This window comes from Lynx canadensis, chromosome C1 (genome assembly GCF_007474595.2).
Source record: "Lynx canadensis isolate LIC74 chromosome C1, mLynCan4.pri.v2, whole genome shotgun sequence".
In the NCBI taxonomy this organism is placed as follows: domain Eukaryota; kingdom Metazoa; phylum Chordata; class Mammalia; order Carnivora; family Felidae; genus Lynx; species Lynx canadensis.
In genome coordinates, this window is record NC_044310.1 from 12,183,341 (window position 1) to 12,207,263 (window position 23,923).

General features: G+C 59.9%; 1 protein-coding gene across 1 annotated transcript; it reads left to right on the forward strand.

Moving 5' to 3' along the window:
- Positions 1 to 2,211: 2,211 nt before the first annotated feature.
- Positions 2,212 to 23,825, forward strand: PADI6 (peptidyl arginine deiminase 6). The gene is made up of 16 exons (XM_030326213.1): positions 2,212 to 2,380; positions 3,034 to 3,217; positions 5,029 to 5,101; positions 7,778 to 7,845; positions 8,307 to 8,421; positions 9,454 to 9,579; positions 13,770 to 13,948; positions 14,210 to 14,313; positions 17,482 to 17,593; positions 18,690 to 18,797; positions 18,981 to 19,135; positions 19,761 to 19,917; positions 20,030 to 20,153; positions 21,200 to 21,270; positions 22,371 to 22,532; positions 23,374 to 23,825. Exons 1-16 carry the CDS (start codon positions 2,289 to 2,291, stop codon positions 23,617 to 23,619), a joined length of 2,076 nt encoding a protein of 691 aa, XP_030182073.1. The 5' UTR covers positions 2,212 to 2,288; the 3' UTR covers positions 23,620 to 23,825.
- Positions 23,826 to 23,923: the final 98 nt, after the last annotated feature.

Consider the following 23,923-nt stretch of genomic DNA (forward strand, 5'->3'; position numbering starts at 1 on the left):
CTGTGAGCAGCTGGCAGCCGACACCTAGAGCAGCCGGGGGAATGAGCGCCTGCGTCCTGAAGGGGTCACGTGGTATCATGGCATCCGTCACAGTGACCTAAAGTGACCACGGGACCCGGATACCTGAGTGATGAGGCAGCCTCACTGAGAAGCCGAGGGGGACCGTCTACACTGAGCAAGCGTGTAGGGAGCCATGGGAGTCCAGGTAAACTAGGCTCGGTTTGGTCAGAAGCCCACTCGGTTACCTTCTCGAGGGCCGCAGGGGTCATGCAGTCGTGCACGTCGCAAGAATTTATTGAGCACCTACTATGTCCAGGACGCTTCTGCGGGTGCTGGAGATTCAGTGGTGAACAGGGAGCCCCTGGAGAGGAAGCAGGGTCCACTCTAGATCTCTCCGAGTCCCTTCCATGCCCAGAGGGGTCTCCATCCTCCAGGCCGGGAGCACTCGTCCTCACGGTGCTCAGAACCCCCGCACAAGGCTGGGCTACCCCAGGGCAGCGAGGAGGGCAGAGCTCCCAGGCTGTCTGGCTCCAGAACCCAGAGCCCAGCCCTCAGCGACCCCTCCCTCGTCCGACCATCCCCTCCCTCCAGCCCCCCTCCCGGCCAGCGTGTGTGTGAGCAGACGGGCGGGGAGGTGCGTGGGTGCGGGTGAGTGCATACACGGGCCGCGCACACCCTGCCTGTTTAACTTTGCCGCTTTCAGCCCAACCAGAAGGGCCTTGGGGGGTCTTCCTGGCCAACCCGCTGCCTCCGAGAGCCCCCTAAACAAAGCCACCCCTGAGAGCTACGCTGCAAGCTTCCGGCTTCCAAAGAGGGAGGTTTCTCCTTCTCAGTCCTGAATCTAACAAGCCTGGCTGACCGAGCAGTCTCCACCCAGGACCCAGCCTGCGACCCCTGGGCTGTGACACACGGGTCACGCATCACAGCGTTGTGCGTCAGGGCAAAAGCCCGAACCCAAATACGTCTGCAGAGAACGGTGTGGCCCTGCTCGGAGTACTACGGAGCCACGAGCAAGGGTAAGGATGCTTTTCACGTGCTGCTAGGAAGTGCTTCCCTCCGAGTTACAACATCCAGTGCAAACAGCGGGATACGGACCCTGCGGAGCACCCACTGCCGTTTACATAAAAATAAGAGTGGGGGGAGGATACGGACACGTGTGTGCTTGGTCCTGTGCAGGAGGCGCCCTCTGTTGCAAGCCTCTTTGAACTCGGGCCCATGTGAACGAGGTAGCTGTTTAAGAATAACCCGTAACAGGGGCACCTGGGTGGCTCAGTCGGTTAAGCAGCCGACTTCGGCTCAGGTCACGATCTCGCAGTCCGTGAGTTCGAGCCCCGCGTCGGGCTCTGTGCTGACAGCCCGGAGCCTGTTTCAGATTCTGTGTCTCCCTCTCTCTGACCCTCCCCTGTTCATGCTCTGTCTCTCTCTGTCTCAAAAATAAATGTTAAAAAAAAAAAAAAGAATAACCCGTAACATGAAACGTCAAATGTGGAACGAACACACGGCTTTCAAGTCAGCTGGTGAGTCCCTTGGGCCGGGGGAGGAGCTCTTTGCCCAGTGAGCTCAGGGAAGACGGGGAGCGGCTGGCGACCTGAGCTCCGCAGGGGCCCCTCCACTCGCGCGTGCCATCCGGGCCCTCGCTGTGTTCCCTCCGGGAGCGGCTGACACCGCTGTGGACAAGGAGCGCCGCCCCCCACCCTGCCGCCGCCGCCCCCTCACCACCTGGGGATGGGCCGCACCCCAGACCTGCCGAGCCCAGGCATCTAGAACATTAACGAGCCTCCCGATCATTTTTGCAACCAGCGTGTGGCCTGGGAAACGCTGGTCCAGCGCTTGGCCGGGCTCTGCTCCTCGTTTGCCAGGACACACGCACGCCCGAGAGGCCCCAGAGCCGGGTGATGTTGCCACGCGCTGCCAGCCTGCCCACCCCCCCCCCACACCCCACGCCAGCCTCCCAGGGCCCCCCTTGCTCCCAGCTGAAGGCCAGAGACCTGAGCAGCCAGCCGCAGATGTCCTGGATCTGTGGGAACTGGCTGCCTGATGGATTAGTGACGACGGGGCTCAGGCCCCACCCCCCCTCCACCCCCCATCGGCAAGTCCCAGTGGAGCAAATCAGTCACACCTGGGCAGCTGCTGAAGCCTTAACAAGGCAGGGGTGGGGGGGGTGGGCCGGAGAGGCCCTGAGCCCTTAAGAGGGGAGGGCAGGGGGTGGGGGGAGACCCCGGGGTTATCGGAGGCCGCTGTGCTGAGGGAGGGTTGTCGAACGGGCGGCCACCTTGGAGGCCTTTGGCATGTCCTTCCAGAGCCTCGTCCACCTGTCCCTGGACGGCCCCGTCCATGCCCTCTGCGTGCTGGGTGTGGACATCTGCTTGGATCTCAGTGGGTGGGTCTGAGCAGGGAGGCTGGTGCCTGCCCCCCCCCACCTCCCTGCCCCGCACTGGGGTTGGCCCTAGGCTGCGTGGGGGCCGGGGGTCACCTCCTTTCCCTGCGTCTTCGGGTCCTGCCTCATCTCAGGGAGCCAGGTGTGGGTGTCGAAGGGCCCCCCGGTCCTGACGCTGCGGGGTTCTGACCCCATTCCTGCGTCTGCCCCGTGTGGGCTGTGGGACCTTAGCGAAACAAGCACCTTGCCTCTTCTGTCCTCTTGCCCGTGAAATAGGGGTGGGGCTGGCTCTCCAGGAGGCCATAAGGATTGAGTGAGGGGGGCTCCTGTAAACTGGAGCCTTAGTTGGGGGGGGTGACTTAGTTAGGGGTGGCCTCCCCCCCACCACCCCCAGGACTAGGTCATGTTTCTTCCCCTGTAGGGATCCCTTCCAGCTTAAGCCGCTCCTCCCTCCATGGGTTTATAAATAAGATGCAGCTTTGGTAACTTCTGGAGCCTCGGTGGGAGGGAGAACAGGGGTCCTTGCAGTGGGGGGCAGTGGGAGTGGGGCTGAAGTTGTGTGAGGACCACAAAAGTGCCCTAAGGAGAGAGAGGGTGAGGGGCCGTCCCCTGAGGTTCTTATGCCCTAGAGTCTGTCTCCTGGTCGGGCCCAGCAGGTGTGCCCCGGAGAAATGCAAGTCATTTACCATCAGTGGCTCTCCGGGGGTCTTGGTTGACATCCACAACACGTCCCCGTTACTGACCAGAGAGGAGATAGCCACGACCCGGTGGCCTCTGTCTGATCCCATGGATGTCCTGGTGAATATGATCTCCCCCAGCTCTGCCCCCGATGGTGACAAGGTAAGTCTGGGGGTGGGAGGTGGGGGAGGGGAATCTCATCTCCCAGGGGAGGGAGCTGACACAGCACCCCCCCCCCCCGGGGGTCTCCCTCCTGAAAGCTGGTGTTTCCTGGGTCCGGAGTCTGTGATAAACGCAGTGCAGGTGTTCGGCATGACATTCGACGCCTGTGCCAAACCTGCGAGGTGGGCCCTCGGTGACCCCATTATACAGACAGGCAAACAGACTCACTGGGTGTGAGGAAGCACCCTGCCCAAGCCAGTGACCCGCAGAACCGGGATTCAAGCTCAAGCACGTCTGTCTCCACCCTGTGTGCTCCTGACCAGACACCCGGCTAGCTTCCCAGCTAGCTGCTTTTAAAGTCCGGCTCAAAGGTTCTAGCAGCAAAACTCAGATGGGCTTTCTGGCTAAGGCTGCTCTTTTGGGTGTGCAGATCTTAGTGGAACGCAAGAGCTAATGTGTGTTAAGTGCATAATGTGTAATGGGTATCTTGAATCACGTTTCGAGAGGTCGGCCTGCCCCCCCTCTTCCACACGAGGAAACTGAGGCACAGAAGCACTGCTCTCGACCTACATGACAGAACCCGAGTGGGGCAGATCTAGAATGTGAGCCCAAGACCGTGCTCTTTCTCCTGGGCGTGCTGTCTCCCTAATGCCCCGGTGGTGTTGGGGGGGGGGGATCAGTTCCTTGTAGGGCAGGCTCCTCACGGATTTGGCACTGGCCGTGGGTCTGGGACATCAGTTGATGGCACTGCAGGGTGATTGGAAACCCCACCCAGACCACACCCCCTGCCAATTAAGTCAGCCTCTGGGGGCGAGCCCCTGGCCTCTGTGGGTCACAGTTCCCTCCAGGTGACTCCAATGTGAGGTGAGGGTGAGAACACAGGTGAGGCCCGCTCAGGACTAGGGCGCTCGGCCAGCAGAACCTGCTGGAGTGGTCCGCTGGTAATTGACAGATGACAGAAGGGTGGTACACACCGGCTTCCATGCTCTGTGCCCAGGGCTGGCGACTCCCTAGGAAGCAGGTGGCAGGCTCGAGCGCAGCGTGGCTCACAGGTGACCTTCAGGGCCGCGATCTATCCTGGCTGAGCCCGGAGGACCTGAGCAGCGTTCTCTGCCCGGGGCTCAGCCTCCAGAACCATCAGGAGTGGCCCGCTGGGGAGACGCTAGACCTTGGAGGACCTAAATTTCCATTTGGGAACAGGTGATGGGTCACAGGCACGAAAGCAGGGCCCCAGCTACTGGTTCGTTCTCTGGTTTGTCACGAAGCTCTGTGGCCCAGGCCACCGGTGGCCAAAGGGCAGGTCTTTGTCTAAAGTAGAAAGGCCCCCCCGGAAACAGTCTGGTGCAGGACGTGGGAAAGACCGAGTTCCGATTCCAGTCCCCACCTTGGGTGTCCTGCTTCCTTTTGAGTGAGTAGTTTGACGGTTGGGGGATGCTGGCCCACTGCTACTAGGCATGTGGGTGGAAAGTGGGGAGGACAGGGAGTATCCTCTAAATCTTGACCTCTGGGGCCAGGCGGCCTGGAACTTCAACCTTGTGCTGCCCCTTCCTAGTGGAGCGATGTAGGGCCGAGTGCCTTGGTCTCTCTGACCTTGGGGTAGAGCCCACCTGCATGGGGTGTGGTGGGGCCGCCGTGTGGAAGTGCCTGGTGGGGTCGTGGCAGGTTTTAGACGGGACTGTGACCCTGCCCCAGCTCCCAGATGTCAGAAGCTGTAAGAGGAGACCAAAGTCGAGTGGCTGGACTTGGGTACTTAGCCGAAGTCCTGTTCCTGTCCCCTCCCCTCCCGTGGGTTCTGGCTGCTGTCTCCACAGGTTCTGGTCTCCTACTATCTGCCTGATGAGGAAGTCCCAGTGGCCACGGCTGTGCTCTGCCTCACTGGCATTGGTGAGTATGTTCCCACCCCAGACAGGGAGCAGAGGGGCTCTCCCGGCAACAAGGTGTCTCCCGTGGGTCCTGGAGGGGTTCACTCGACATGCCTGTTCGCACGGTCCCTCAGAGCTCAGTCACTGCTGACCTCGTTCTTGGAGAGCAGACCTGGGAGTTTCCCTGGGCTTCCTCGTTTTCCATACCTACTTGTGGCCGCCTCCCGCCTCCCGCCTCCCGCCTCCCGCCTCCCGCCTCCCGCCTCCCGCCTCCCGCCTCCCGCCTCCCGCCTCCCGCCTCCCGCCTCCCGCCTCCCGCCTCCCGCCTCCCGCCTCCCGCCTCCCGCCTCCCGCCTCCCGCCTCCCCGAGTACCACTGGTGGTAGGTCTGGTGATTGGTTAATGCTCACATTCAATCCTTCCCCCTCTCATTCAGAACCCTCCTTCAGCAACTTGCTGCCATAGGAAGCCACTCCCCTTTCTCCACTCTTCTGGATCATTCCAGAACAAGCTATGCTACCCCCCCCTTTTTTTTAAATATCTATTTTTGAGAGAGAGGGAGAGACTGAGCACCAGCAGGGGAGGGGCAAAGAAAGAGGGAGACCCAGAATCCAAAGCAGGCTCCAGGCTCTGAGCTGTCGGCACAGAGCCTGACGTGGGGCTCGAACTCCTGAACCTCAAGGTCATGACCTGAGCTGAAGTCGGATGCTTAACCGACTGAGCCACCCAGGCGCCCCGCCCATCCCATCCATTCATTTAATGGGAGCAGGCTGTGATGCCTATTCTCCTTAAGGAACAAGATGTAACTAACCTGTGCTCTCTGAGATCTGATTCTGTGTCCTCTTCGAGCTCCACTCCCCTAACTCTGCACCCCCTGTCTGTCTTTGTCAAGTCCGACCCCCCACTGCCCTTAGGAAGGACCTGAACGACCTCTGCTCACTAAGCCCAATAGTCTGCTCTGTCTTCCCCTGCCTTGACCTGACAGCAGCCTTAATACAACCGGTTACCCTTTGACACTTTCTACTTGAAACCTTTTCGGGGACCCTGCCCTCTGTTTCCTTCCTACCCAGCCGGCTGTTCCTTCTCGGGTCCCGTTTGCTGGATCCTTTATCACCCAGCCGCCCACCCCAGCCTGGTGGGAGTGACTCAGGCAGCGGGTCACGTGGCTCTGCAGTCAGGACCCGCCCCCCCCCAAACTCTTCCGGCCAGGCATCTCCCGCCAACTTGACCCCTGTATCTGCTGACCCAGTGTTCCTTCCTGAGTGTCTAACCAAGGTCTCCAACTTAATCTATCCCAAATGGAACTGGTTCTACTTCCGGGGAAGATGGCGGAGTAGGAGGACCCCAACTGAACTCGTTCTCTCTCCCTCCAGTGCCTACCTTGCTGACGGTCTTCCCATCACTGTGGACCATGGTCCGTGCTTCTAGCTGGTCAGGCCCCAACCCTGGATGTCCCCCTTCCTTCTCCCCTCTGCCCACGTCAATCCCCGTACCTTGCTGCCGTTTCCTCAAAGCTGGCTGGAATGCGGCCACAGGCCACTTGGATGTTGTTGGCTGGTCCAAGCCACCCTCTTCTTGCTTGGGTCCCTGCGTGGGTTCCCTGCCTCATCCTTGCCATTCTACAGGTCCACTCCTGACCTGGCCCCCAGAGCGGTGCGTCTCCAGAAGGCTATCTGATAAGGTCTCCGTGGATCAAAGCCTTCTGTTGCTTCTGTGTACCCGGGTCAGAGCTGGCCTCCCTGCCACCCAGGTCTTGTGGGTGCCCAGAGCACCCTGGCCGCTTGACTTTTGACCTTGCCGCTTGGCACTTCCTCTTCTAACTGCTTTCCCCTAAATATGGACACTGATCACTTTTATGCCTCCTTCAGGCCTCTGTTCACGTTTCAATTTGGGAGACTCCTCGGATGACCTAAAACTAAAACCTATCCCTCCACCTGCTCCCCTGTTTCCTATGGCATTTCTACCATGGGGCAGGATGTGCATTTTACTTCCGTCTTCACCCCTTGCCGGGGGGGGGGGGGGAGTTGTGTATGCACACGCTCACACGCTCTTCCCTAAGACTGAAGATGACAAGGTTCATAGTGTCTGGTCCCTGAGCATCGCTAAATGTATGCGGCCATCGTGGTCTGTTTTCGTGGCCCTGACGTTCCGGTCGGGACCTAGCACATCAGATGGGAGCTATGAATAAAAACAGCCAGGGTAAAGGCACACGGTGGCCAGCGTGTGGTGGGAGGCGTAGAAGGTGGAGAACGTAGAAACTGTACGAGGAGCCTCGGTGGTGATCTTTGGGCAGAGCCTGGATCTTGAAGTTCTGAGAGGCTTGGAATCGCCACCTATGGAGCCTTTCCTAAGTCTGAGAGTGCCAAGAGCTTTCCAGAAGGCTGGAGAGCGGGCCCTCTAGGTAGGTGTCACCTGGGTAGGGGCCAAGTGGTGCGAGATCGCATCAGGACCACGGTGGAATCGTTCTGGGGGTTGCCGGGAGGTTGGGGGAGACGCCCAGGTACCGGTCCCCTCCAGGCTTGCTCACGGGAGGCGGCCGGCCTCTGAGGAGCTTTCTTCTTCGAAGCTGGTGGCATGCCCGGGAGGTGGGGCATCCCTGACCCCTAGCCCCAGCTTCGGGCAGCGCTGGGATCACCTACCGCCTCGAGGCTCCGTCCGGCAGGTCTGGGGGGTGGTGGTGAATTTCCCTCTCGTTTCAGTGGTCTCCCTAGACGTGGACATCTACCGCAGCGGGCAAGTCGAGGTGGCCAGTGACAAGCAGGCTAAGGTGAGGCTGCCCGGGGAAGGGCGTGGGCCCACAGAGTCGCTCTGGATTTCCTAACGCCTCTGAAGTCCCGTTCCTGCAATACAGTCAGAGCTGATCCCGTCCATTTCTAGCTCTGCCCCCAAAACGAAAACGTCTGGGGACGCTGGCCCCCCACCCTAGCCTGGTTGTGCGGTTACCTGGGACCGGCCCCTCTGCACGGGACGGGTCTCCTCTCGTTTGCCTGTATCCCTGCTCCCCCGGCACTGAGACCAGGCAGGGAGCTGTGACCCACATCCAGCTTCCTCCCTCCCTCTTGACTCGCTCCCCTGACCTCACCCTCTCCTATTAGGCACTTGCATTGGCAAAGAGGTCCCTGTCCCCCTGGAGAAAGTCTTGGCTCTGCTTCTGATGTGTGGGGGCGTGTCTGGGAAGCAGGATTTACCCGGCTTCCTCCTGAATCAGCATTCCTGTCACATTTGCAGAAAAACTGGGTCTGGGGACCCAGTGGCTGGGGCGCCATCCTGCTTGTGAACTGCAGCCCTACCGACAAGGGCCAGAGCATGGACAAGAAGACCACGAAGGTGTTCTTTCCCGAGGGTAAGAACGGGCCTCTCGCTGTCCTGGGACCCCTGCCACCTTTGCTTCGTGGCACCCAGCTTTCCCTGGGGTTTCATTGCCACAGCCCTCAGCAAACGCAGATTCTAGGTTGAGGTCCCCCTCTGAGCCTAAACCGTGTCTGTCTGTCTCTTTTAATGTTTATTCTTGAGAGCGAGGGCACAATCAGGGAAGGGGTGGAGAGAGAGAGAGAGAGACACAGAATCTGTAACAGGCTCCAGGCCCTGAGATATCCACGTAGAGCCCGACACGGGGCTTGAACTCACGAACCAGGAGATCGTGACCTGAGCCCATCAGGATGCTTAACTGAGCCACCCAGACGCCCTGCGCCTAAAGTCTCTTATCAGAGGCTTGAAGTTTGTAGCGAGGAAGAAAGAGGCCACCTGGCCCCGTGGGTCCTGATACTGGATAACAAACTGCCATTTCCTGGCCACAGACTTGAGTGTGTTAGCTTCCCTGGTCTCATTCTCCCTATCTGTAAAATGGGGATGATACAGCTGGCTTCACGAAGTAGTTGAGTCTAAGTGAACACACACGAGGGGTATGCGAGCATCTCCCTAAAAACCCTCTCGTGACCTGGGGCAGGATCCCTTCTGCCTTAGGCAAAAGCAGTCTTGGATCTGGTCCTCCCCTGAGGTCGGGGCCAACGTTCTAGGTCTTGGCGGTATAAAGGGGTGCCCTGGTTCTCACCAAGGCTGGAGGGGAACCCACACGGAACTGGCCGTGCCAGGCCCTATTCTTGGTGTTTGCGGGGGCCGTGCACTCCCCCCAACCGCGTGGGGCGCGTGCTGTCCTAACTCAAAGCGGACCCCAAGGCTGGCCGGTTGCCTGTGGCCACGCGGGGAGCAAGTAGCCGAGACCTACGGCAGGGCCGGGCCGGGCCGGAGCGGGAGCCCCGAGGTCCCCAGCGCTCCGATCCACAAGCCCCAACCGTGGGCCTTACCACGCCTCCCTCCACCTCTGGAGCGCTGGCCTGCAGAGGCCCCTCCACCTTTTACCTTGTCTTTTGCCCAGAGATCAAGAGTCTGTCCCAGATGACCCTGAATGTTCAAGGGCCCAGCTGCACTTTAAAGAAATACCGGCTGGTTCTCCACACCTCCAAGGAAGAGGCAGAGAAGGCAAGAGTCTACCGGCCCCAAAGTGAGTGTTCTGGTACCAGCTCTGGCTTCGCCCATGTTTCCATCGTGCCAGGGGCAGCCGCAGCCACGTCGCTCCCAGCAGGCCTGCTGGGACCTAGGGCTGCTGGGACCTAGGGCTGCTGGTCGGGGCCTGGTGTGGCCACACGTGTGTCCCGGGGACTCTCTGGCTGCCACTTCCGAAGACTAAGTCTGTACACGTGGGTGAGTCACCCACATGGCCCCCAAGCCACCTTCCCCCAGTAGGGGTGACGATAGTGCCCACCCCATGGGGTTTCCACAGGGGAGCAATGCATACTGGCCCCACGTCCTCAGATCAGATAAGCTCTTCTGCCAGCTGCCTCTTCCAGAAGAGTCTGTCTTCCCTCCTCTTCCAAGAGCCCACCGTATGAAGTTTCCAGAACTCAGAGCCCAAGGAGCAGAGTAGCATGTGCTAGCATGTTCGCCCCAGGCACCACGCCCCACCCCGCCCAGCGGGAGCCCTTGCAGCCTGGAAGGCGGGTGGCACATCCCTGTCCTATAGGTAAAGGCACACAGGCTGTCGCTTAGAAAGGGGACGCGTCCACCTCCAGCAGGACCTCCTAGAACAAACCAGTCTTCTGGTCTACCTACACCGGTTTGGCATTCCATGCCTCCAGCTTCCTCAAGCTGAGGTTTAACGCTGCTTCTGGAGGCCTGTACTGGTGTGTTTCCTTCTCTTAAAGCCAAGTTTCGCTCGGCTGGGCGACCGGGCAGGGCTCTGCTCTCTGTACCACGTCCATCCCTCGGCGTCCGGCTCTGGAGAGCAGGTCTCGGCTGCTTCCTCCCCTGCACGCAGGGGCCCTGGCTCGGTCTTCTGCTCCGTCTCTTCTGTAGACCGCAGCTGAACTTGGAAGTGGCGTGGGACTGGCCAGGAAAGGCCGCCCCCGTCGGTTGTACGCGGTCCTTCCCCACGTGGGCTGGGAGTGAGCCGTAGACCCGTGGGTGTAAGCCTGGTTTGGGCCGTGAGGACTGCTCTGCCCGGGGCTGCCCGCCGCGTGTGGATGACGGAGGCAGTGATCTGTCTAGCCCGAGGAGATGGACTCCATCCCCTGTGTCAGGCCGTCAGGGTCTTACTGAAGTTTCTGTTTGGTTGTCGAAGGACGCCTGGCTGGCCAGGTTGGTAGAGCATAGGACCCTCGATCTTGTGGTCAGGCGTTGGAGCCCCAGGTCGGGGGGAGAGATGAAGGCGTTTTGTTTTGTTTTTAAAGCATTCACGAATCCAGGGGAACCGGGCGCAAGGCTGCCTCAGTCAGTGGAGTGTGTGACTCGTGACTGCGGGGTTGCGAGTCTGAGCCCCACCCTGGGAGCGGAGCTCAGTTTTTAAAAAATGCATTTAAAACCTACCGGGCAGGGGTACCCAGCATGCGGCGTTTTCACAAACCCTTAGGGGATTCTGCAGCAGGCTCCAATGGGAGAACCACGGCTCTCTCTCTATACGCTAGAGCAAAGGAGTCGGAGGAGGAACTTCTGGAGTAAATCAACAGCCAGAGCTGAAGTTCTAGAAACCAAGGAAGGAAGCCTCGCGTGGGGGCCATGATCCATCATGGCTGATGGTGTCGCTGATCAAATCAATGGTACAAAAAAATCTGTATTTAAAACGGCCGTCATTCGCGATCTGCTAAGAGCCGTGGGGCCAGGAGCCACAGCAAAGTGGGCAGGCCGTGGGTCTATGGCCGAGGACTCTGCCATAAAGGGGACCTTGTGGAGGTAGTGACTGGGAGGCTGGGGTTGGGGGATGTCTGAAGACAGTAGAACGCGGCACAGCCGTGCGGGTAGCACTGACCCAGCGGAGGGGAGGGAGCGCGTCTAAGGATGAGACTATGAGAATCGGGAGCCCTCCTGGACGGGAGGGTGACACCAGTGTCTAGTGGGTAGTGTCCAGGGTGACTCGGAGGTTTGGTCCTCTCCCAGTGGGGGGGTCTTTTCAGCATGGTGGCTCCTCTGGCTACGTGGATGCAAGAGAGCTTTATTTTTCTCTTTATTTTTGAGCACGAGAAGAGTGCAAGCAGAGGGAGGGGCAGAGAGAGAGGGAGACACAGGAATCAAGAGTCAGATGCTTAACCGACAGAGTCACCCAGGCGCCCCCAAGAGAGCTTGATGGATCTGGCTTAACCAGAGTTGAGGTCTTGGTGTGGGAGTGGATGGCGTGTGCAAGGGAGTGGGTTTAGCCATGGTTCCCGGAATGTGTGTGTGGGGGGATGAAAAGAGGAATCGGCAGTAGGCAGGGTGGGGGCTGGGTTGAAGGATTGCAGAGGTCGGGGTCTAGGTGAGCTAAAAAGACAGGAAGGTGCCAACGAGCTGTGTGGAGGTGATGTCCGGGCCGTGAGCGTGGAGATTGGCATCTGGGGCGGCACAGAGCCTTGGCTCCTTGCCAGTGAGGTCAAAGGAGAGAGCAGACTGGCTGGATGGGCTGGTCTAGGGTGTGACCAGCAATGGCCACTATAGTGGTGGCGACAAGTCTGTGCTTAAAATAGTCCATGGAGGAGGCTGAGGGGGGCAGTCGGGCGTGGAAAGGAAGGAGCCGGTGGCCTCATCTGCGAGCGTGTCCTTCCACGGGATGAGGATTCTTGCGGGATGAAGAAATGGGCTGGAAGGTTCGAAGAACAGACCCCGTGGTACATGGAAGACGGAGCAAGCACAGCTCAGATCAGCGTTGACTCTGCGTGCTGGGGCGCTTGCTCTGGAAGGACGCGTTCGCTCCCTGCTCTCGAAGCCTGCTGGGGGTAGACAGCCAGAGGCCAAGCAGGGGCTGGGGGGGGTGGCTTGAGGTCAAGGGTAGTGGAGCGGAGAACGGAGTGGGAACAGGGCAGGAAGGCACCTGTCTGGGTCGTGAGGCACCTTTTTCTCCCTCCTCACCCGGCTCACGAGGGTGGCGGTCACAGCACCTGCCTCAAAGGGTAGGAGGGTGCGTGGGCGTCCACGGGCACCTAGGGTGGACCCTCTCGCTCCAGCACTCCGTGGGGAGTCCCCTTTGGGTGCAGCGGCCATGGGGAGCCCAGGGCCCTGGTGCAGCGGGAGGTGCCGGGCCCGCAGAGGCGGCTGTCGGGTGCCACGTGGTGGCCGGAACAATCCGGTGTGTGCGGTTGGGAACCCCGTGGGGCTCGAGCGCACCAGCTGTGAACCTCTGCATCCAGTCAAAAGGGCTGTGCTGGGCAGCTTCGGGGCTCCCTCCCACCCTGTCTAGGCTGGCCGCCTCCAGGCCTGGGTCCGGGCCAGCGAAGGAGCCTTCGGGCGGACCAGAGAGGCAGGGGTCCCCGGGAGCGTTCCCAGCCGAGCTGTCCGGCCGGCACAGCCCGTAAGTGGCCGGCGGCAGGAGAAGCCAGAGCACCCGGGGCCGGCGGCTGCGGTCAGTGCCCGTAAGGTTTTCTTGCAGACCTACCAGTAGCTGGGCCGCGTCTGGAGGAGCACGGCCCCTACGCAGGCCACGGCAGTGCCGTGACCCAGAGCGAGAGGCCAGTGAGCCGGAGCCGTGCCTGTGCCCCGGGGGATGGCAGTGGCCACAGCGGCCCTCTGCTGGCACGTTGGAACCGGAGGCCAAGGCAGCCGGCACCTGCCGTACAGATCGGGGATCGAATTAACCAGAGACAACCACAGGGTGCGGTCAACTTCTCTCTCTCTCTCTTCCGTGCGTGGCTTTTTGTTTCACAACCTGAGAAGCCGGGAGGAGGTGGGCTCCACACAGCTGATGGGAACTTTCCTTGGCTTCTCAGGAAACCCTCGGAGGCCAGCCAACAGGCCGTCCTCACGGACACCTTCCTAGCGCTCACTTAAGCAGCGTCCGACTTTGCAGACGAGGCTGCCAGGCTCACCTTTGCCCCTTTAAGGCTTTTTTAGGATATCTTCCCCGAAGGGGGTCAAAGGGGAGAACCACCTCCCGTGAGCCTTTACCCTGGACTGAGCACCTTGAAGACAGCCGTCCTCCTCTGAGCCCCAGCCCTCGAGGTGTGACAGGGCTTTGAGAGCAGCGTCTGGGGGGCCCTTGTTCGCGAACAAATGCTCGTTTGCGACCTCCTGAACTGCAGGCACAGAAAAGCCGGCTCGCCTCCCGTTCTCCTGGGGCTGGGAGCGCCTTGTCCCTCCGACCAGAGGAACGAGCCGGTACCCTGACCGTCGGATGTGGAGACCGGCACTAGGCCACGTCAGCAGCTGGCCTGTCCCTTCTCTCCTCCTCAGAAGACAGCTCGAGCACCTTTGAGGTACTGCTGGGGCCTGGCCAGCACACCTACACCTTTGCCCCCCTCGAGAACCACCTGAAGGAAACCTTCTACGTCGAAGCTGCGGAATTCCCGTCTGCCGACTTCTCGGGCCTGATTTCCTACTCCGTCTCCCTGGTGCAAGAATCTCCAGACCCGGTACGTCCCCCTGGTGTAGACCAGCAGCCCCCACACCGGGGACTATGGGGGAAGGTAGACCTCCCTCAAGGTGGGCAGGGACAGGGGAAGGCCAGGCTCGGCAAGGGAGAGCGCGGGTTTCCTGCCGCCTTCGGGAGAAAGCAGCGGGGGACGGGCGAGGGCCGGAGGCGGGTTGAGCTGGGGGGCGGGCGGCCTGCAGGGGTGCTGGGGGAGGGTGAATTCCGAACAAGGTCACTGACGGGACCGTGTCTGATGTTTCAGTCCATTCCAGAGACCCTGGTATACAAAGACACCGTGGTATTCCGGGTGGCCCCTTGCGTCTTCATTCCCAGCACGCAGATGCCTCTAGAGGTCTACCTGTGCAGGTAAGAGGCCCTTGGGTGCCTGTGTCCTGTCCTTTCCATAATCTGTGTCTGCGTGGTGACGGGGGTAAAACGGACTAGAGACTTCTCCCCGGCCAAGTGAGATCCTTCTGCCTGAACTGTCCAGTCCTCTCCCCAGGACGGTCCTACCAAAAGTCCCGTTTAAATGCGCATGATGCTAGAGCAGTGGATGTGACAGTCCCTCCCCCGTCCTGGGGAGACAGCGGCACGACTTCAGGTGGTGTCCTGGGTTGGCAAGCAGGGTGAAGGACGTAGAGAGGTAAGGACAGGCGTGTGCTCCGGGGACAGCCAGGGGACCTGGAGGGCCGGGAGAGAGCAGGTAGGAGAGGACCCGGCCACGGCAGCAGGAACTCATGGGCTGTGACAGACCCCAAATGCGGTGGTTTAAAGTCCACTTTCTCCCACCTGGATGCCCACGGGTAGGAGGGCAACATCGTTCTCGCGGTTTCTCAGGGGCGCCAGCTCCATTCAGTCTTGCGGTGACACCTTCCCCTGCCTGCCGGGCACTTCCGAGCTCCATCCTCTAGGAAAGCAGAAGAGACAAAGCCCAGGCAAAGCTGTCACTTGTCGCTGCTGAGGCCTGGAAGTCTCCTGACCCGCTTCTCGTGTGCTCATTGGCCTGCAGAAGGCCGCGCCTGACCACGGGGAAGCCGGGACAGGGAGAAGGGGGCCAAGGACCCCGGCTGGTAAAACGGATGGGAAACCATCAACGGTCCTGTGTGTACAATCGCTCCGGCCATATGGAAAACCAGGGGTCCCAGCAGAAGGCAGGGACGAGTACAGCCACTGCAATGGCACAGGCCGGACATAGGACACAGCAGTGGCTCAGGCCAGCGGGTGGGATCACAGCAGTTGACTCAGGGGTGTACTGAAGGTAGACCACCCCACCCCACCGCATCCCTGCCCCGACCAGGTTAGCTGATGCACAGGCTACAGAGAAAGGAGACTGTGCCCTGAGTTTGGGGTCTGCAGTAAGGTGAATGGTGGCGTCCTTGCTGTGACATGGGGTGGAATGGGTGCTTTGGTTCTGGTGACTTGAACCTGGAGGCACCTGTTGGGTTTCTAAGCTTCTGGAGCTCAAGGGACCGTCTTGGAAGCTCGAGACCAGTCCGGGCGGGCCTGGCAGGTGGAGGATGTTCAAGGCCACGGGCCTGGCCACGCCCAGCTGAGGAGCAAGTGCGCACAGGAGAGCTGGCTGAGCAGTGAGCTCTGGAGGGATCGAACACTTCGCTCTGGACAAGAATCTAGCAAAGGCAACCGTGAAGGAAGAGAAGCTCGATTAAAAACCAGGAGGGTGGAGACCCAGGCGTTAAGGGAGGCGGGGATACCGGGTGAAACCCCAAGAGGAAGAGAGGAGACGCCATCGGGTTTGGCAAGAGGCAGGGCACCTGCTGTGCAGCAAGAAACCCTGAACGATGGGTGCGGAAGGACTGAAGGACACCGGGAAGGGAGGACTTAGCAAAACTCGAAGGAAATGGTCTGAACGGGGAAAGCAAGAAGGGGGGTGGGGGGAGGGGCAAGGGAAGGCCATTTCTTTTAAGGTGGGAAAGCAAGAACAATACGGATGGAACGATCCAACAGAGAAGAATCTACCAGGAGCAGCTCCAGGAACCAAGCCGGCAGGACGTGTCCACAGGTCTGGTACAAGGACCGCTCGCCCGCAGCTCCAGGAGGGAGAACAGAGCAAAGGGACTGGGGATGTCCTAGGACGGCCGTCCGGTGCTAAGGACCAGGTTAGGTTGTCGCCAGGGGCTTTGCTCCAGCTGTCTTCAGTGACTGGAGTTCTAGGGAAGAAGAAATACAGAACTGGGCTACCTGGGGGTGGGGGGGGGTTCGGCTGCATGAGTCAGCCCCAAGCACAGGGGCGAGGGTTTAATGACGACGATCCTAGACTCCAAGCCAACCGAGGAGAAAGGTCAAGAACCTCAGACAGCAGCTGAGGACCAGAGGTCCCGGCGAGGGTGAGCCGGAAATGGAGGCGGCAAAACCTGGCGGATGCCGGAGTGAGATCTTGGAGGTGGTACACGTGCCCCAGTGCGATACCTCATGGCGAGGGGGATCTCTACCTCCTCTGCGCCCAGGGGGGGACAGCAGATAGCCCTTCTGTGGGGGTGGGGGTGCTTCCACGGAGTGGGGCTCTCCAGAGGAATGCCCTTCAGAATAAAAAAGGAAGAGCTTAAGGGATTTTGCTGACGACAGATCCCCAGACTCCAGACCCCAGATCCTTCTACTTTGTCTTTGGAGATTGACGTTCACTACATAAGAGGCATCTGCTGAAAGCCTGGTCTCCTAGGACTCTCCCACAGAGGAGGTATGCAGGCACAGCTTGATCCAGCTTAGCCGCCGGCCTGCGATTACCCCTCCTTCCCCCAGCACGCATCCGCAGACTGTTCCGGGCCTTGCCAGGGGCGCCCGTCGGGTTTCTGAGCTCCCTGCAGCCTTGTCTGTGTTGACCTAAGAAATCGGTTCTTGGGGAGCATGGAAGAACAAAGCAAGTCTTGGGCTTGGGAAGTGTCAGAATTGAGACTCTGGTCCAGTTCCAACAGTATGACCTTGCTGGCGTTCAACTCCTGAGGATCTGTCTGTAAAATGCACGGTCTTAATGCGTGCCTCAGACGTCACTGGGCATCTCCAACGAGGAACATCATGGTCCCGTAAGCCTGCTGCTGTGCACGACAGCGCTAAGACCCCAGGGTCAACCCCCACCCCCACCCCCACCCGCCATACAAATGTGACCACCTCGTTGGCCCTCCCAAGGGGGCGCTGAGCTGCTTGGCTTCTCGGGAGAAAAATCCAGCCTCCTCTGGGTAGACTGAGGTGAGAGAGCCTGGGGCAGGGGTCGAAGGCACGCGCGGGGTGTGACTGCAGGGCAGGGACAAAGCAGGGTCCTAGGGAACCAGAGCAGGGACCAACACTGGCAGTTCCTGACCCGACTCCGCCATGCGCCGAGTGCTGCTAAGCGAGACGCGCTGTAAGCACTGGCTGGTGCTCCAGGAGGCAGGAGAGGGCCGCTCTGCTCACCTTGTGGCCGGAGGCGTCCTCTCTCCTGACCAGAAAGAGGTGCCCCACCCCCAGCCCTGGGGCAGCGAGGCCGTGACGTGACCGGAGTCTTGAAGGCTTCCCGCAGGGTTGGCTTCTCTCCCGTGGCAGAGAGCTGCAGGTCCAAGGTTTTGTGAACACAGTGATGGAGCTGAGCGAGAAGAGTAACAGCCAAGTGGCATCTGTCTACGAGGACCCCAATCGCCTGGGCAGGTGGCTCCAGGTAAACCCCGCCCCCCCGGGACAACCCACTCTCTTCCCGTTCGAGACCACAGAACACCCAGGTGCTAACGGGTCTGGCACGTTCACATGTTGGCGGTTAGAGCGGGGCTCCCCGTTTCAGTGTCCAGCTCGACCTGGCAGGACCCCGAGGTCCGGCGCTCTGCTCCCCACGAGCAGCTGAGTGATGACCCTAGGCTGGGCATCGATCCGAGTGCTGGAGATAAAGCGGAATGGGCCAGATCGTGCCCGGCTCTAGCAAGGACACAGGACTCTCTGAGTCTTGTGAAGATGATGCCATAGGGAGTCTCTAGACAGTCGGGAAAATCTTCAAATTCAGGAAACTGAGCTGGCCAGACAAAGATTGGGGGTAGGTGCTAGATTAGACATCAGGGCTCTTTGGGCAGAGGCACAGCTGATGTGAAGGTCCGAACGTGGACACGTACTTGGAGGGTTTGGAGAACAGAAGGGCTGGGGTGGCGGGGGTGGGGGCTGGATCAAAGCGACAAGGTCCGAGGTAGGGAAGAGCCAGATCCTATATTAGGGACCTTTTTTTAAAGCCAAGGTTAAGGGGTAGAAACAAGTTCACAATGAGATGGGAGGGCATCGAGAGTGAAGTGTTCTGATTTAGGTTTTGAAAAGTCCCTTCTGGCTGAGAAATACAGAACTGGTCTTAGGAAGGGGCAAGAATCAAAGAGAACTGGCTGTAGGGCAACTGCAGTAACTTGGGGATGAGAACGTGGCGGTTTCCCCTGACCGGTGCCAGATAGGAGCTCCCCCTACCCCCGCCCGCCCCGTCCCCACGACATGAAATGAGGCTTGTTCGTGGACGGGGTGCGGAAGGTGGGAGGAGGGATCTGAGGTGACTCTGGCTTTAAACGTGACGAGTAGGAGAACGGGTCTGGGCCAGCCCCAGAGAAGGGGATGCCTGAGCTGGGTGTCGAGGGCCAAGCGGGAGTGGGTGGAAGGGATTCCCGTTGTGCCCCTTCTTAGAGGTGGCCTGGGTGCGGGAAGCATTGTGACTGGCGGGCCAATAACACAGGCAGGAAAACTGGCCGAGGGAGCAGGGAGAACTCAACTCCTTTTCCCGTCTCCTCCAGGACGAGATGGCCTTCTGTTACACCCAGGCTCCCCACAAGACGCTCTCCTTTGTCCTCGACACCCCTCGGGCCCTCACGCTGGAAGATTTCCCCATGAAATACTCACTGGTGTGGGGCTCGGTTTGGCTGATCTGAACTCGGTCCAACATGTCGGACCTGGCGGCTGCCGGGAAGTGATGGGGTGCCGAGGGGGAGGTCCCAAGTGGCCTCCTGGGGAAGGGGCGGGGAGGTGGGAATCTACCCGAAAGCCCGTCCTTCCTAACACCCCTGCCCCACTGGGTCTCCTTCCAGAGCCCAGGGGTCGGTTACGTGATCCAGTGCACCCAGGACCACAGGGTGGCCAGCATGGATTCCATTGGGAACCTGATGGTGTCCCCACCGGTCAAGGTGGGAGGGAAAGAATACCCCCTAGGCAGGATCCTCATTGGCGGCTGCTTTTACCCCAGGTGAGGCACGAGGCCAGGTGGTGGCCTCTTGGAAGGGAACTTCCACACGACTCGGCAGATCGTCTGCTCGGGGACATTCTTAACACTGCCCAGAAAGGATTTTTGAGCCTTTGGTTGTCCTAGGAGACCCCGGGTAGAAAAAGCAGACAAACTTCATCCTTTTGATTTCAGGGTTTAAATTAGCAGGATGCTGAATTTGGTTGGCCTAGTGAGCTCTAGGAGCTTCCTCCCACAAGATGTATGGACTTCTTGGTGGCCGTTAATTGACATCCAGGAGATGCTTGTGTCCCAGGGGTCAGAATTTCTCGAGCTTGAATCCTCTGGTGTCGGTCCTGAGTTGGGCCGGAGTAAGAGATTCTTAGCCCATTGTTTATGGACCGGTCACTTGAGCCCAATGGTTAGAGCAGCCAGTTAGCAGAAGGGGAGCCTGATGGCTGATGAGAACCTGAGAAAGCAGAATGACCACGTAGAGGCATGGGCCAAGGGTGTGAAGGCCCCTCCCCCAAAAGTGGGGTGGGGGGGATGTAGGTCCTAACTGAGCAACTACCATAGCCCAAGGGGAGTAGGTGGTGGCCTAAACCACACCAGGTTGGCTCAGGGGCCGTTCCTTCCGTCTTCCCCTCAGCAAGGAGGGCCGAGACATGAGTAAGGCCCTCCGGGACTTCCTCTACGCCCAACGAGTCCAGGCCCCGGTGGAGCTCTTCTCGGATTGGCTGATGGTCGGCCACATAGACGAGTTCATGTGCTTTATCCCCACACAGGACAAGAGTGAGGGCGAAAAGGTCTGGAGGGGGTGGGGGCAGGGGTGGACAGGGGGGCCTCCCACCTTTTAAAGCCCCTTGGAAGCTTCTGGAGAGGAAGCTCGCTCGCATCTGGCCCTAGTTCTCTTTCCAGGGCTTCCGGCTGCTCCTGGCCAGCCCCAGCTCCTGCTATAGGCTGTTTGAGGAGAAACAGAGAGAGGGCTATGGAGACGTGACTCTGTTTGAGGAGGTCAGAGAGGATCAGCTCCTCTCCAACGGTAAGGAGAGCCCCTTGCTCCTTCTCTCCCAGGGGTCCTTCCCAGAGGGCCGGTTTTCCTCTGTTCCTCCTGCTTGAAAGAGCCTCAGGAAAGCGTCAAAGCCTAACCTGTACCACGGGACATCTGGTTCTGTCTCGGGGCATACAGACCAGGCAGGCAGAAGTCCTAAGGTGGCTGAGGGGTGGCTGGAGTATATGCAAAGAGGGCTCTGGGGGACGGGGGGGAGGCAAAACCAGGCGCTACCAACGCTCCTGTCTGGATCCACTCAGGGAATGTGGAGTTAGGTGCCTGGGCGTTGGGAGTTCGGGGGTCCCCTGGTCACCCCCGTGGAAAACCTCAGTGGACAGAGATGGCGTCACTGGTGCACAGCATTTCTGTTCTAAATGCTGAAGGAACCCAGAGAGGGGGTTGCTGGGAGGTTCTCTAGACCTTTGCTACCCTAAGTGCAGCTTCAGTGTCACGGGGGGAACTCGTTCTAGAAATGCAGAATTTCAGCTCCGCCCTCCCCTGCCCAGATCTGGTGAATCAACCTTTGGGGTGGGGCCCAGGAATCACACGGTCCTAGAAGCACTTCTAGAAGGTGACATCCAGGAAGTGTGAACCACGAATCACACACCACATGCAATGACTTTGTGTTCCCTCAGCTGGGGACTGGAACTGGGCATCCCTTTCCTAAAGACAAAGCCGTGGGGGAGCAGAGTAAATAATCTGGTCAAGGTCATGGGTTGTTCAGGCCAAGTGATGCATGGAGCTGCCCGGGTAAGGGGTGAGTGGGGGCTCAAGTCACCTGCTCACCTGCTCCGGCTGCCTCCCCAGGGCCCGAGGGGCTGGTGGCAGTGAAAGCCCTCCCTGGGCTTCCGCGGACCTGATGTCAGTCCCCAGATGGGACATGTGGCCTTAGATTGGTCTTCGGAGACTGGCCAGGCCATCTGTCATGGTCCCCGGGGCAACGATATACCCAGTTAGCTGGGCCTGGGGGGTCGGCCTGTCCCTGAAGGCATCGTTCCCTGGCCTGCAGCCTGCCCACCCGCTCCTTTTTCCTACAGGGAGGGAGGCCAATACCATCCATCAACTTCTAGCTGATGAAAACATGAGAAAGCAGAACGAATATGTGGAGGTACGGGCCAAGGGTGTGAAGGCCCCTCTCCAAAAAGCGGGGGGAGGTAGACCAGGTCCTAACTGAGCAGCTACTATAGCCCAAGCATCAAGAAAGACACTATGATCCTAGAGATCACCGAGCAACTGAGGAGAGCGAGGCGTAAGAGGCCAGGTGCAAACCTAAGCCATGAGTTGGGGGACTGGATTTGATCCCACGGCCTGTCCTCTCTGCCGCTCAAGTTGCCCCGTGTCTGACCAGAAAATGAAGGAGACCCCATCCCCGAATCCCCTAAGAACTTAGCTCCACATTCAAGAGATTTGGACTGAGGGCCATCTCCATGCTTCAAGTGGCCCGTGAGCGCTGTTCTGGGTCACTCAGCACCTCGGGTCTCAAGGTGTGAACCCTTGGCTGTGGGGAGAAGAGTTTCCCAGAAGAGATCATCCAACTGTCTGGGGGGGAAGCAGAGGCCTGGGGGAGGCCACGGGCTTGCCCAAGGTCACAGGATCAGCCCAAACAGCGTTGCCCACTGGCTCCTCACGGCTCCTAGTGGGGGGGGGGGGGGGTTCTGAGCCTCCGTGCGACGGGGGCCGACCTTTGCTAAACAGGGTAGGCCTCTTGGTACAGCAGGGTGGGAACCGCATCTCAGCCCTGGGGACTCCTATCCTGGGGGTGGAGGTCACGAACCCTATGCCTAGACCTGGGAAACAGGTGGTCAGAGAGAGGAAGTGCCCCCAAGGACAGGGGCAGCGCAACTGCTCACATCCCTTAAGGAAGAAGCAGGGTTCCTGCCAAGGCAGGGCTTCCTCTTCGCCTGACCTTGCCCGGAGCCTCCGCTCTGGCCAGGACCGTGGGCCCTTTGGCCTTCATGGTACAGAATTAGGACCAGTGGCTGTCCCGCCCAGCCCAGCCCAGCCCAGCCCAGCCCAGCTGTGGGATCCTGGCCTTTCCTCTGAGCCCCACCACCCCTCAGAAAGGGAACCGTGTGCACGGTTATCAGAGGGCGGGCAGGCCACGAAAGGCTCCCAGCACAGGGTGAGCGATGAAGACAAGATGGCGGCAGTCAGGCCAATACCCCGGGCTCCTCAATTCCCCACGAACTGCCCTCTGCCGACCCGCAGAAGTGCATTAACCTGAACCGTGACATCGTGAAGAAGGAGCTGGGCCTGGCCGAGAGGGACATCATCGACATCCCACAGCTCTTCTGCCTGGAACAGCTGACGAACGTCCCCTCCGACCAGCAGACGGGGAAGTTCTTCGCGAGGCCGTACTTCCCTGACCTGGTGAGGAGCGTCAGGGGTGGGCTGGGGAGGGGGGACCGTTCCGCTCGCTCTGGCTGGTCTCCTGACGTATGTGGTGCTGGACCAGAGGCACGGGCACGGCAGACAGTGGCGCCTGAGAGGAAGGGAGGTGGGAGCTCCTCTCTCTCCCTCCTCAGGTAGGGAACGCCCCTGACGTGCGCAGGTCCCAGACCGGGCGACTGGCTAAGCAGTGACTATAGGCCAGGCCCTGGGCTCATCCCCAAACTTGGAAGAAGGGAGTTGTGTCCCACCCCCCCCCCCTCAAGTCTCAGGGACACGGGCCCTGCATTCATCAGCCACACACGGGTAGCTTTTAATTTCACACCAGTGTGGCCCTCTGGGCATGACACAGGCTCCTGGGAGCAGGCAGGGGTGAAGGTGGGGGGAGTGCCTTTGGGGAAAAGAGGCTGCGATTGAGGAAATGAGAAGTGGACAGAAGTCAACCGCCAGAGCTGGTCGGGGAGGGCATTCCAGGAGAGGCACCAAGACTACGGTGTGAAGGAGACCTCACGCCCGGTGTAAGAGAAATACAGCAGAGGAGGGAACCGGGGAGGTCTGCAGAGGCAGGCCTTGGCTAGCCAGGATTTCGGTTTCGCCGAAACATGGCTGGGCCGTAGGAGGGTTAGGCAAAGGGGAGTTGGATTTTGCGGAGGGTGATTGGTGATGTCTGCAGGGGGCAGCGCCTACAGCAAGGTGCCCTGTGTGGGCTGCTGGAGGTCTAGCCCTGACCACAGAGGCAGCTGCGTGTCCCCCTGCATGGGGGGGGGGGGGGGCTTTCTTCCATGGCTCTGACACCCTACCCAGGCCTTGTCCATCCTGACAGCTGCAGATGATGGTGATGGGCAAAAATCTGGGCATCCCCAAGCCTTTTGGGCCCCAGATCAAGGGTACCTGCTGCCTGGAAAAAAAGATCTGCCAGTTGCTAGAGCCCCTGGGCTTCAAGTGCACCTTCATTGATGACTTTGACTGCTACCTGACGGAAGTCGGGGACTTCTGTGCCTGTGCCAACATCCGCCGGGTGCCCTTTGCCTTCAAATGGTGGAGGATGGTACCGGAGCCCCAGGCCTAGCGTGCCAGCCCTGCCCCAGCAGGAACAGGCCATTACCGTTCACCAGCGTTAGGATCACCTGCCTCTTTGGGAGGTACTGCACCCCTTCCTTACCTGTTCACCCTGTCCCTCAGTATCCAGAGCGATGGCCAACACTGCTAGCCTGAAGCCCTCAGAAAACGGTCTTTAGCTGAGAACCCATTAAAGTTCGAGCTGTTCTGAATGCATTTTGGCAGCAGCTGCCTTGTTTTGAGGAAGGGGTAACAGCGAAGGGACTCCTGGGGCAGGCTCTCCCACCTGGGGGGCGGGGGGGGGGGGGGCAGGG